The sequence below is a fragment of the Glycine max genome, chromosome 13, assembly GCF_000004515.6.
Source record: "Glycine max cultivar Williams 82 chromosome 13, Glycine_max_v4.0, whole genome shotgun sequence".
In the NCBI taxonomy this organism is placed as follows: domain Eukaryota; kingdom Viridiplantae; phylum Streptophyta; class Magnoliopsida; order Fabales; family Fabaceae; genus Glycine; species Glycine max.
In genome coordinates, this window is record NC_038249.2 from 18310901 (window position 1) to 18325501 (window position 14601).

The 14601-nt window shown below is 34.3% G+C and overlaps 1 protein-coding gene across 3 annotated transcripts; it reads left to right on the forward strand.

Annotated features, from left to right (window-relative positions):
- Positions 1-1250: 1250 nt before the first annotated feature.
- Positions 1251-8911, forward strand: LOC100795003 (serine/threonine-protein kinase MPS1). Of its 3 annotated transcripts, XM_006593524.4 has the most exons (7): positions 2466-2872; positions 2955-3173; positions 3950-4881; positions 6321-6521; positions 6897-7058; positions 7854-7954; positions 8269-8290. In XM_006593524.4, the coding sequence occupies exons 1-6, from the start codon at positions 2770-2772 to the stop codon at positions 7917-7919; spliced, it is 1683 nt and encodes a 560-aa protein (XP_006593587.1). In that variant the 5' UTR covers positions 2466-2769; the 3' UTR covers positions 7920-7954; positions 8269-8290. The 3 variants fall into 3 exon arrangements, with proteins under 3 accessions (XP_003542774.1, XP_006593587.1, XP_006593586.1); XM_003542726.5 differs by lacking the exon at positions 7854-7954 and having other exon boundaries at positions 1251-2872; positions 8269-8911; XM_006593523.4 differs by lacking the exons at positions 2466-2872; positions 7854-7954 and adding an exon at positions 3299-3579 and having other exon boundaries at positions 3035-3173; positions 8269-8911.
- Positions 8912-14601: the final 5690 nt, after the last annotated feature.

Genomic DNA, 14601 nt, shown 5'->3' on the forward strand with positions numbered 1-14601 from the left:
TACACATCGAGGTGCTCGTCTGGGTTTGTGGTGTCATCGTACTTCTCAATAGTTAAGTTCTGCCAGTTGGAAGGAACAGTCGACTCCATGATGCTAGTGACGAAGGGATTCTTGAACTGCGACAACTATCTTCCCAAAGTGTTGGAGAACGAGAGAATAACGTCCGAACGCACACTCAGATTAATGGCTCTGGGTAGGCCGAACGCAGTTGATTTGGCCTCTCCTCCTTTTGGCAAGTTAGCCTCAAGTTGTTGCGACCTATATGCCTCCTGGAGGTGAGCGTTGTTGCGTCAAAGAGCAACGATTTCCTTGACATGGTGTTTCTGCATCTTGGAGACTTGAGCCTGCAGTCTCCTAACTATTGAAGACAGGTCGGTCTAATCTTCTACATGAACATCTTCGTTATGGTGATTAGTTGGTTGCTCCATCGCTGCTGTGTTTGTACCAGTTCTTGTTATTGCCATGAACTCTTGGGGTCGGGATATGTCTTACACGACCCCACGATAGGCGCCAAAATGTTCCTGTCACAAATGGACCGGATACTTGTCCTTCTATCGAAAGGTCCTCTACTATGCCAAAGGGTCTTCTGCCTGTAGTTCCTTGCTAAAGCCTTGGGTGCACTAGTGTTCGAAAGAGCGAGGGGGGGGGGGGGTACCTGCAAAAGGTACTCCAGTGCTCAAGTGAGGATTCAACTTAGAGTTGTTAATGGTATATAATGAATATTTGAGAATAAACCAATCCTCTTACTTAGGGGGTTCACCCCTTTTAATACTAACCTTACTGGGCCTGGGGTCTATAGGCCTACACATGCTGATTATCAATTGTGTAATGCACCTTTTAATCATGCTTAAGCACTTCTAATCAAGTAATTATCCTTAAGTAGGTTTATTGGTGATAACCATGAGTGAGTGGTTTCCGTAATCCGCATATGTTAAGGGTTGAGACGTTCTTTATGAAATATGCGCACACGTGGCCAAAAGAGGTACTTGACTTGGATGCACATGTGATCGAAAGGAGTATTTGATTTGAGTGTGTTAGGTGTCCCCTCTGCCTGACCGAGTACTTTATCCGGTATAACACATATCTAAACATATACAAGACAATATAAAAAAAATTGACCCATGAGATACACATGCATGCATCAAATCATTTAAAATTCATATGAATAAATGTCCCAGAACATAATAATGAAACCACAAGAGACAAGTAAATCACAAAATGAGAAAGGTACTTCATTTGCTTTCTATGCAACACATGATGTATGAGAAAGCTTGCATGCGTGAGTACAAGGTCGGTCCCTTTCACTTTCCTACCTTATGTTAAATAATTTTTGCTTTCTTTCAACACTCAAAAAATGTATTTCCTCATCCAGTTTTGTTTTGTAGCATTCTCTTAATTACTTTTTCCTTGGTTTGTTGGAGCAAGATCTACGAGGCTTGTGTATTTTCTATGTTTCGTTTTTCCATTTCACAATTTGTCTTTCTCTTACTATTTTTAAATACATGGCTAATTGGATGCTCTGTTGCGTAACTTTCACTAATTTCTTAGTTACATTGTCTGCATCAACTATCATTACTCTCTGAGTCTAGAGGATCCTGGATACTACAATTTCCAAGTCTGAAGCAAAACTAAATGCCAACCACCACTTGGACATTTGTGGGACAAGTAGTATACACACGTGAAGAAAGAGTCTCAGTTTTAGACGAGATAAACAAATCCGTATCGTAGGTACCATCCTGCAACCGCTTGATTTTGACATATAATGCCTGTTTTGATCAGACATTAGTACTGGTATGGGTAATCGGTGGTGGATATATCCAAAAATTTTGTTTAGTAAAGAAAAAGATAACCTAACATTTTTTTCAGACAAAAAATAATATAAACTCTATTAGAAGAGTATTAGGGAAATTGAAAGCAGTAGAATCAAAAAGATAAAGTAGATAAAATTAGTATCAATTTTTTTCCTTTTGTATTTACAACTTACATTCATTTTCTTAAAACAATTATCTTATGGGGGCAATACTTATTTTTTTATGGGTACAATTGCCCTCTTACTTTGCACATAGATTTGTCGTGGGTAATACTCAATTTTTTAAAGTGGGAATGTGGATGGGTATGTGTATGTACCTATTCGTAACTTTCCCCATACTCATACTTGTCATGTACCCAATTTTTTATATTATGTATATTACTTAATTATTTTTATTAGACTTTCATATTTACTTCTTTCTATTATTTTGAAGACTCAAACTAAAACTTTAAAAACAAATATAAGTTATAAGATATTATTCTCTCTCTCAAATCTTAGGTTTTATTGGATAGGATTTTGTATTTGGTTAATACAAGTTGGTAATCTAAACTCAACTCTTTAAATAAATAATATACTTAACTTTGTTCAATTTTCTTTAAAAATGAATATCTTTTTTTTTTTTTTGCAAAAAGTATATATTTTTAAATTATTGGATGGGAATGGGTATGCCCGATCCCCACTAGGGATGAGGATGGTTTTGGGAACTGGGTACAAGGGAACCACATATTGGTCCACGCCCCGCCGTTGGAGGTGCAGGAATCAAACAAACCGATGCAGGAAGTAGATGCCCGAAATCTAATCGACGAAGCCCATTGAGGAAGCAATAAAAGGGAACGAGTTTTTCTCCAATTTCAAACTCAGTAGCATTGATTGATTTCATCAGTATTGTAATGGAAGGAACATGAACAGAAACACGATCGATTGATAGTCTCATTCGGGGTTAGAAATGTGACATTTCCATGGATGAAAACCCTAACCCCTCAATCCCTCGCGCCTCTTCCTCTTCCTCTCAGGAATTCCTCAAACAAGTCCAAGCTGCCCTAAAGCGCCATCGCCCTCTCGGTATTTTTTAATTCCCCATTTACCCCTCAAAACACTCACTCTCGTTTCTGTGTTTCCGTTTTACTAACTCCTTCACTTTCAGGTACTACGCAATCGCATAACGTGAGGCCGAAGCGCGCCATGGTGGCTCTACGAAAGGCCACGAACAAGCTCGAGGAGGATCCGCCGTCGATCTCCGACACGTGCACCGGCGAAGGCTGCAAAAATGAGCCCTCTTTGCTGCTGGAATCTCTGAGTGTTGGTGCACACAACAAGGTTCAGTTTTTAACTGAGATCAACAATGCCACTGCACAGCCGCAGGGTAATTTTGTAATTTGATTCCTTTTGCATGCTTTGTTACTAGTATATTTACATTCACAGTTAATGCAGCTTTTGTGCAAGTTTAATAGACCAAGGTGCAAATTCTTTACCTGTGCTACTTTTTAGGACATGACTGCAAACCTTCATCAATAGCCTTATCTCAAGTATCAAAGTTAATCAATCAGTAACAATACCCACATTTGGCTGCTGATGCAACAGTTAGCTCATTTAACATTACACTTGAGCCATCAAGCGGGTTAGTTCCCGGTAATGACCAAACATTAGTGCACATAATCCGTCGTGAGTGATTCTTGTTTGGGGGTTTCAACAAGTTTTACATTAGCTGATGAGGACCTAACATGGCCCTTTTCTGTTACTCGAACGTGAGACAGGCTACGAGACCATAGGTAGAGTTATTTAGTTTTATGAACAATGTGGATAAAATAATTACCCCACATGTTTTGATATTAATTACAATTCCAAATCCTTAACTCCAAAGTAACAATAATTTGGATCTAACTTGAACTTTTTTTGTTATTGTTACATTGGATTGGAAACTCTTCTATGGGTGTAAATTGTTATTTTGAGAATTTATTCTTGCGTTATGACTGACTTCTTTTTGTAAATAACTGCTGATGTTGTGCCACATATCCCAAAGCAGTCACTGTGCCCTGCAATATATATTCTTTTTCCTCTCTTAACATGCGGGGGTCAGTGTTGTAAAAGCCACTGAGTTGGAGAACATATCATCTCATATGGGTTCACTTGCATTGACAGATGAAGCATCGATTGGATTCAATCAACATGAGAAGCACCAAAATATGCAGCAGGCAGAATCTGAAACTAGCTTGGTATCTGAGGGAGGCAAGACTTCTATGCTGCCAAAAAGAACAATAGTTACTCAAGATCATCTGCAGCAATTCAAAAACTTTTTGAGGCAACCAGCTACACAATCTTCTGTAGTGGGATTGCCATGTCCTACAACTACGTCAGTCCATTCAACTTCAGCTCCAATGCTGAATTCTATAACTCATTCGAATTCCTGTATAGATAGTGGTTCACATGTGGCTGCAGAACCTTATGGGAACCTGAATGTTAATTCTCGTCCTATAATTCAAGGGTATGTTAAATCACCAAATATTTCTCTGAAAGACACCAATAGAATGTCAATTGATCAGGTGGCAAGTGCAGTCCAAGATTGTAATTCACCAATTGATGCAGAGTTGACGTTTAAGCAGAGTGACCCATCTAAGGAGCAGCAAGGATGTATGTTAAAGGATACAAGTATTTCAAAGTATACCTCTTGTCATGATGACTTGTTAAGTAAAGGGCAAGAGTCTGCAGCTGTTACCAACATACAGCCTCAGGTTCTCACTTCATCTTCAGATTTGAAATTGGAGTCTTCTAAGTTAGAAAAGCAAGAGAAAAATACAAGTTCTAAAGCATCATCAGGCATTCGAAAGAGGGCCTATGACCCTGAATTGTTTTTCAAAGTCAGTGGCAAGCTTTATCAAAGGCTTGGCAAGATAGGTAGTGGTGGAAGCAGTGAGGTACACAAAGTGATTTCATCAGACTGTACAATCTATGCACTTAAAAAGATAAAATTAAAGGGTCGTGATTATGCCACTGCATATGGCTTTTGTCAAGAGATCGAGTATCTAAATAGGCTGAAAGGAAAGAATAATATTATCCAGCTTATAGATTATGAGGTACTCTCTACCTATTTCTGTTATGAATATGATACATAGCAGTTCTTACTTTTAAGTATCGCTATTTTATATTTCTCTTATCCCAACCATCTATTGAAGTCAATCTTTTTGTTTTATGCCCGTGTCCCTCCTTTGGTTTCTTTCCATAGGTTTGGGTTTTTCTCTGCTCTTATAGAGGACTACTTAGAAATTTTACACTCCTAATGCTTGGAGCTGGAGGTTCTACACTTTTCTAGGTATTCCTCTTTATAGGTTGAATCAATTAGACAGTCAAGGACATGCCAGAAAGTAGTGTCTTTATGTAATCAATTTTCTTGTTATAACTGCATTTTCCTTCTTTTTCTTATCTTCATGGTCTGCGTCTACTATGAAATTCCATAGTAATCATTTTGGATAATGATAAGGGTGGTCCTGCTCCCACCCCACCCCCTTTTTCTTTTCTAAATTAGGTATGGAAGTAATCTCTTATTAAGGTAAATGTTATCTTAGTTCCATATTGATCACATGGGTTTTACCAAAGTTCTATAGGTGACCTAAAAAACTAACTTACCTCGGTGTCAGAACTCAAAAGGCTCCTCGATATGTTTGTAGACAGTCTTACAGTTGTATATGTGAAGAGTCTGTTTCAGTATTTGAACCCATAACCAACCAGTCACGGAGGCTCAACTTTATCGTTGCACCATGCATTGTTATTAAATGGTGGTGCCGTAGCTGCCATGGCAGAATGACATGGTGGATTTTTTGCCAACCACCATTGGCAATTTGTTAAGGGAGGCTCGCTATGGCAGCACCGTAGGTTGCCATGGTGTGTTTATATGATGGAATTTTGGCCTTCTACCTTATTTTGCTATCTGCCATTGATAACACTGGTGCCAAGGCTTGCCCTCTATGGGTGAGTGGTGACCTAATGCTGCTTAAAATATTTTCTCAATTAGGATCACTGGATGGGTAAAATGTCTTAAAGATCCCTGTTATGTAATTACTTTGATTCACTCGTGTATATAAAGATGGGAGCAGTTGCAAATTATTTAGCCAACCGTGCACACAGTCCTCCAGCTAGGGTTAGATTCTTTCTTGCGAGATGATATTGCCAGAGTTTCTTTCCTCTGATCTGCAACTCCTTCTTAGGGGTTTGACCTTAGTGCATTTTAGAAAAATCATTAATGAAATTATGCTTTCGAATTTTATTCTGTTATCTTTGAATTAAGTCCATCCTATTTGTGTGTGTGTGCTGTGTTTACATACAGACATTTGGTCAGTTATCTTTGAGAGGTCATGTGCATCTAGAAACAGGAGAAATACATACCTTTGGTTGATTTGTGTGTAACATATTTTACTGGTGATAATTTTCTTGGTTTTGTTTGTGCGATGGATTTGATTTAAGGATTACTTTATTTGTGTTCTAGTGTTATTCATTTTTACCCACTCTTGTCAATTAGGTGACTGACAAGGCTTTGTTTGAGGGAGTCATAAATGGCTCCTTCAGTAATAAGGATGGTAGAGTCAAGGATGATGGATATATATACATGGTACTTGAATACGGGGAAATCGATTTGGCTCATATGTTGTCTCAAAAGTGGAGGGAACTGAATGGAAGCAACCAGACCATAGATGAGAACTGGCTTCGATTTTATTGGCAGGTTTTAATCTGCAATGTAACCTTGAAAATATTTTATCATTTCTCTGAACCTGCATGTTACATATTACTTTTTGCCTTGTCAGTTCGGTGGTTAAAAGATATTGTGTTTGAGTTCCAAAAGAATGCAAGAAAAACTTCCTTTTGAACTTCAATGTGTTCTGGTGTCTAGTCTGCAATGGTTTTCATGTTTCACATACAATATGAAAGCAATATTTTTTATGCTGTCAGACAAAAAGCTTATTTATTCAGCATTTTGTTGATAGTCATCAAAATAATCAAATAATTTTCTCTTGCACTCTTCTCCAGTTTTGGCATAGTATAGTATTGTATTTCTGCCGAAGTAAATTATCTGAAACTGTTTTGTTGATACCTTCAGCAAATTCTTCAAGCTGTCAACACAATTCATGAAGAACGTATTGTGCATTCTGACTTGAAGCCAGCTAACTTCCTCCTTGTCAAAGGTTCCTTAAAACTGATTGATTTTGGAATAGCCAAAGCAATCATGAGTGATACAACAAACATACAACGTGATTCACAGGTATTGCATACTTCTATCCTTTGTTATCAATCTCAGGTAGCATCGTGTAGCAGGAAGCAGGATGGCTGCTGTTTTAAATATTGTAATTCAAACTAAATAATTTGTACTACACCATCAGTCTTGGAGCAATAAGGACATTGTAATGAAGTCAAAAAAATGAAAGATGGTGGTGGAATTAATAGAAAACAACATAAATTAGAAAAAAAAATTAGCAGAATGTGAACTGGGAAGTCTAAAGGAAGAAAGAGTGGTAGACAGGGAAAAAAATAGGCTTGTGAAGTGTGAAGGAACCAATGTCAAAACAGAGGTATCTTTTGGTGGAATGGACAAGGATGAAAGGTTTCAAATCCTGTAATGTTTTTGAAGCAAAAAGTGCATTAGAAAATGGGTGAAAAATCACAATTTTACCCAAAAAACCCTAAACAACAGTGTTCAAGAGGGGGGGGGGGTTGTAACCTATATCATGATAGTGCTGCTACTGCATGTGAAAGCTCCATTTTAGATGTACTGAAAACTGCTCTGCTACTCTGTTATACTGCACTATTGGCTACTATGTTTTTAACTCTTTTCTCTCTCAGCTTTGTTCAGTTGTAGAAAATACTATAATTGAAATGCATATCTTTCACACTTTGTCATTGTGGCTCGATGTGCTGTCATTTCTTTAGGTTACTCACCGAAATTATTATCCAAATTTGGAAAGTACAACAATGCCTGATTGAAGCATCTCTTGCATTGTTAATTTGTTATCACAATGTATACTAGTGAGTTACATACTAACTATTAGTTAATTCATAGGCTGTATTTGTCAAGAGACCAAGATGGAAAAAAGATATTATTGATGAAGAATATACTGCAGAATGAATTCTGCAATACCCAGAGCAAGTGCTCCTATAAAGGTTCACACCTTTGTCCACAACAAACAGAAAAGCAAAGGCTAATTTTTTCTCTCCCCTCTCCCACTATACAAGGCATTAGACTATATTTGCTCCCCCATTGTTAATTCCCATTTTGCCCCTTGTTTCTCCAGCTATATGTTTTCCAAACCCAAGGCCCATGATTGAGTTGGACTGGACCAACTGAACAATGGGTCCTGATAGTCTGCGAAAAATACATCTTAAAGTCATGTAAATAGGTGATCTTTATTTTGCTAAGCTATAACAGATCAATTATATCTGAAATTTTTTAATTAGTTTTCTTTCAATTACTGTAGGTTGGTACACTAAGTTACATGTCACCAGAAGCATTTATGTGCAATGAGAGTGATGCAAGTGGAAACATCATAAAATGTGGTCGGCCATCAGATATCTGGTCCCTCGGCTGCATTCTTTATCAAATGGTTTATGGGAGAACACCCTTTGCAGATTACAGGACATTTTGGGCAAAATTCAAAGTTATAACTGATCCAAATCATGAAATTACGTACGAACCAGTTTCAAATCCATGGCTTCTGGATCTTATGAAAAGGTGTCTAGCATGGCATCGCAATGAAAGGTGGAGAATTCCTCAGCTACTCCAGCATCCTTTTCTAGTTCCTCCAGTTCCATGTCATTCATCTTCGTCCCAAGACCAAACCTTTAAATTGCTGCGACTTATATCTAAAACTTGCATAAATGACCCTGAAGCATCACAGCTCTGTTGTCAGCTCCAACAGCTGCTTGGTAATCCCATCAAATTAACAAGTATGTATTCATTAAATTCGCTAGACCAACAGTGTAAATTGCTGTCCCGAATATCAGAACTTTGTATTCAGCTACAGGAACGATTGACAAAGACTGATAAACAATAGGTGCTTGTTTTGTTTAAGCTTATATTGAGGAATTTATAAATTTTCAAAAGATGTTTTAAGAGCTGAAGTAAGGCAGTGGTTTCTTATTTGTTCATTCCAATTTCCAGTGATTTTTATCCAATCATTATATTTCAATGTACTTGTAGTTAGAAAGGAAGGTATAATGTTGCTGTCATGACATGTTTCATGCTATGAAGCACGGACACTCCAGTCCCTTGTCGTGTCTGGTGTTCAACACGCATCCGTGTCTGGTGTCCAACACGCATCCGTATCAGTGTCCGAAACGCATCCGTGTCTGGTGTCCAACACGCATCCGTGTCAGTGTCCGACACGCATCCGTGTCAGTGTCTGACACGGACACGACACCCGTATTACGTTCAATATTTTGGACATTACAGGTGTTCACGTGTCTGTGTTCGTGTCGTGTCCAGTGTTTGTGTCGGTGTCGGTGCTTCATAGGTTTCATGTTTATGGTGCCTCAATTGTGTTCCTCATTTTTTATAATGTGTGAAAAAGTGTAAATTTAAAAGGCGCTATATGAAGCAGTACATTGGAAAATTTTCAAATAGATGGTTTGTCAAACGAAGTAATGAAACATGCAAGGTTAGTGTAAATTTCAAACATTAAAAATATGAAGCTGGTGAATTTCAGGAAGGTGAAAGTGGCTGGCAATGTTTGAATATTGTAACATGGAAGTGTTTTTTGACGTGGACCATCTGATTCAGGTATCCTACCTGCCTAAAGTGGAGTGGCGTTTTTAGGTTTGAACTAGTCCATTATATTTTTTTGTTAAATTACTTATTTGATTCATATAATTTTACGATTTTTATATTTTTAGTCCCTATAGTTTGAAAGTGATTTTTTTAATTCATATAGTTTATATTTTAATTCTCTTTTAGTCCCTATAGTTTTAAAAATGATTTTTTTAGTCCTTATAATTTGTATTTTAATTCTTTTTTAATCCCTATAGTTTGAAAGTGATCTTTTTAGTCTCTATACTTTATATTTTAATTTCATTTTAGTCCTTATCATCAAAATATGAGTAATATTATCAATTATAATTAACTACAAAAATATTAGCAAGTAATTCGTAACTAATTTATCATACGATAATTTGTAATAAAAAAATAATTGATAATTTATAACTAATTTGTAGTTAATTATTTATATGTATTTTTGTAGTAAGAACTAAAAGGTAATTAAAATATAAATTATAGGAACTAAAAATATCACTTTAAAACTATAGGAATTAAAAGAGAATTAAAATATAAATTATAAAGATTAAAAAAAACACTTTTAAATTACAGGGACTAAAAAAGAATTAAAATGAAAACTATAAGGATTAAAAAAATCACTTTTAAATTATAAGAATTAAAAAGGTAAGAATCATGAAACTATAAAGATTAAATAAGTAATTTAATTATATTTTTTATCAACTAATATTAATTATTAATTTTTTGTTATTGGATGAGTCAAATCTATAATCTTTCGTTTCTTTTCATCTCTTTTATTATCAAATCAACCTTGTAATTTCTTAGTTTATCCATTGTGATGAGTTGTATATTGACAACCTTTATAGGCTGTGATAGGTTTTTTCTTTCTTTTTTTAACAGCTATAGGCTGTGCTAGTGTTACATGCATTTCACTAAATCTGCAGAACATTGGAATTGTCACGCTTAAGTGAGGATTAAGATTAGAAAACCATTAATTGAAAAAACTATAGTGTGGTGAGGGAGGGATCTAATTACTGTTACAGGTTATATATAAAAAATTTCATCAATAACTTTCGAATACTTTTATATCTAATTGTAAAAGTAGGCTGCTTTTAAAAGATATATGTGTGAGAGAAAATGCCAATAAGACTCTAATAATTGATTTTACACGTTTTTTTATTATTATTTCATTTTAAAATTTAATTATCTAACAAAAGGCTGCTTTTTAAATAAATATTAAAATTTCATAAAATCAATATAAAAAAAAGTGTTATTTGTTCCTCTCTTTTTGTGACATCCTTTCCTACTCAATGGGTGTTCCAACTTCCAACCCCGCCTAATTGCATTTGAGTTGGTTTACTTTGTTCCGATTGCTGAAAGTGATATAAAATTTCTATTATTTAATTTTTCAGTATACTTTATAGTTGTCGGTGACGACAATCAAACCTGTAAACTCTATCCTCGGAATAATTAAGATTGTCTATTCTTCCTCTCTCTCAATGATTATATTTCTGACATATATCTATGATAATGCAACTTGAGAGCCTAAGCAACGGTCTCTTTCCAAGCATATATTTAACTCCCAAGCATCCATAAAACACAGCTGAGACACAATACAAGGTTTAATTGGGACTTTTATGCTTTTGAATTTGGAATATGAAGTCTCCTATGATGATAAATTAATGACCATTTCAATTAAGTTAAGGCATGATCTGGTTACAATAGTTTACATTGAAATTCTAAGTATTTTTCACTGTGACAATAGCTTCGGCATTTTGAAAGGAATGGTCAGAATAGGAAACTTGACACGAGGAAGATTCCTTAGCACTTTCCACGCGTGGCACCAACACTTCCGCGTTGTGTATATTACCATACCATTACCATTACCAAAAAGTCTTGGCTTTATGGCTAATAATAAATAATAGATTTCTAATTAATCAAACTATTAGGCACACCCAAAAACAAAATTTTAATTGTATGGACAAATATAAATATAAAATATATACTCTCTACTATCTTTTTACAAGAAACAAATAATAGAATTAAATTTCACCTAAAAAAAATAGAATTAAAAACACTATCATTACTTGTAAAAAAAATTGTACTTATAAAAAAAACACTATCATAATCATTTACTATTTATAAAAATGATCGTGATAGAATTTATTTCTAGCCTCATTCACCTCTCCTTAACTTTAGACTAAAAGACTCTGTATCTTCTATAATTAACTGAGGATCTTGGATCAAAGTCAACATCTTACAATTGAATTTCTTTGAAATTTTTGGTTATTTTCTTATCTCATTACTTATTATATTTTTTACTTTTTTCTTTCCCTTTCTCTCTTTTCATTTTATTTACACAGGGGCCTATTTTAGAGTATGCATTTATAAGACCCTGGCTGTATTCCATTTGTGAATTTCCTTCAAACTTAGATCGCTTTTTCCTCGTTAGCCCAAGCAAGAGATCAACCGCATTATCCCATTTTCTTTTTATAGTTATTATACATTCGAAGGGCCAAACAACAAATACACATTTTTAATTTAAATTTTATTTTAGATATGAATAAGTTGCTACCTACCAAACTTATCATTATTCACAAACAAAGTCGGTGTATAATCATAAATAATTGAGTTTCTCAAGTATTCTAATTGGGTCTTTTGGTGCATACAAAAAAAAAATCTTTAAACATTACTATTCGTCGTTTTCTATCTCTAGCTAGGACCTAGTTCATGATTTGCTTTAGTCAATCAAATGTAGGGACTATGGTTGTTCTTTGATAGACAAATATGAAATGATTTCGATATATATGGTTTTTAAAGATTCAGTAATGTTATGATGATTGTTCTCCTTTGCTTCCAAATAAAGTGTATTCAATTCAAATTAGATGCTTAATAAGATTGTGTTGACTGTCACATATCTACTCCTATCCCTATCATATCCAAGTTATCATATATTCTGTTATTTTGAGGTGACATCACTTTTATGAAATTGGAGTCATCTGTGCTATGATATGATCACTAAAACGTTTTCGTTTTAAACATCCAATGCTTTTTCTTCTTTTTGGTATTTAACTTCTAAGTAAAGATAGTTATTCGTATATTACTTTGCAAGTTATTCAATAATATATACCCTAATCCTTTCGGTAACTTCTTTTAAATATTTAATGAATGATCAATTGCACCTTCACTTACACAACCACATATGCAACTTTAATTTTCCTTGGGCTATAAGGAGGGAATAATCATTTCGCGGGGGAAGGGGGAAAATTGGTGTCATGTTCTATGTTTGAGGAAGGCTTGCTCTTTTTTCTTTGTTGATCTGTGTCTTTATTTGCCAGAAAATTTTGTTTAATAAAATATCTTTCATCATCTTCAACCAGACATTGAAGTGATGGAACGCCTACCTTAGTTTCGGGAAAATGATTAACCGATAAGTGTGGATCGATGCCATAAAAGCATGGTACATGACCATGTAACACCAATGTCTCTATCTCAAGATGTAATCATAACGCTGAAAACATGTTTGGAAAATGATTAGTTTAAAGAAATAATTGATTTTTTTTTAAATGTTTTAATTATGTTTTACTTACTTATAAATTTAATAGTTTTTAATTCACTAAAAAATAATAATTTTTGTATTTAGTCTTTATAATTTTTCTTAATAATTTTATCTATAACTATTAATAAAGATAATTATCTCATTTTGTGTACATATTTATTTTTCCTAAATTTATCCTTTTAACTGTTTTTCCATTACTATTCATTCCATTAGAAAAAATAATAATATTATCATTCTCAAAAACATGCACAACATATTTAAACCGTTTCACTCTCACAAGTTCTTCAACTACCGTTCTTCAACCTTTCTCCTTTTTATTATATTTTTATTTTTTTAAAAAATGGAGAAACAGTGAGGCACTCATTTTCCTTAGTCTCTATAATAATGGATCTCACTTGTTTCGGTCGCAATTGTGATGAGAAGAACTAAAGGCAAATTCCACTCTATTTAATATTTTACGTGGTCATATTGTTTTGCACTAAAAACAAAAATTATTATATATTTACAGGATCATAAAAACAAAATTGTTATATTTGTAGCTAATAACAAGTTAGCAACAGAGACCAAACAAGTAATTACACACATTTTAAGAATCAAAAACTAATAAAAAAACAGAAACTACTATTTGTACAACAATTTTTCTAAAGAAGTTTTGCATGTTTGGTTTCAATTATTTAAAAACAAATAATCATTTTTTCTAAGTTCTTTTTTGTAAGAAGTTATAAATAAAATATTACTACCTTCGCTTTTGGTCCTTTTTATAAACAATAAATGTAATGTAAAAATATGCTACACTTGTTACTTATAAAAAGGACTAGAGTATTTTTTTTAATACAAACTGAACTATGTAGTTAGAACTTTTTTCTTTTAAAATACGCTAGTGCAACACGTACTAAAAAAGAAGCAACAAATAGGCAATTAGTGAAAGAAGCAATTGCATTTTCCATCTGTCATTCGTGAAAGCTTCATGTGTTCCTATTGAGCACTGTTTCAGCCAGCACACAAAATAGACTAAGCTATATTCTTTAGCCAAGTTTCATTTATTAAACGTTTATATCCAATGAGAATGAGACCTTGCTCTTTGTAGGGGACAATACCCTTGTGACTTGCCATTGCTGGTTGTAGCAATTAGCCATTAATTGTTACCATGTCTCGAGCTTCATTGAGTTTATCTTTTTGGTACTACTAGTTAGGGGAAAACGGTTGGTACATGTCACGATCAGACAGTCAACTGTAATTTACAAGGTACTAATGCACTAATGCATTAGTGTGATTTTTCACATATAGAATATTACTATAGAAACTAATAACTATAACTTTCACATTTTAAACATTTTTTTTTCTTTTTTCGAGTTTCCAAACAAAATATATAAAGCTTAATTTCAATTGAGAAGTTAGTTTGTAGCTCACACTTCTATTATTATTAACCGATCTAACATGTAATTAATACCAAACATCTTAGTAATATATTCCAAACATATTATA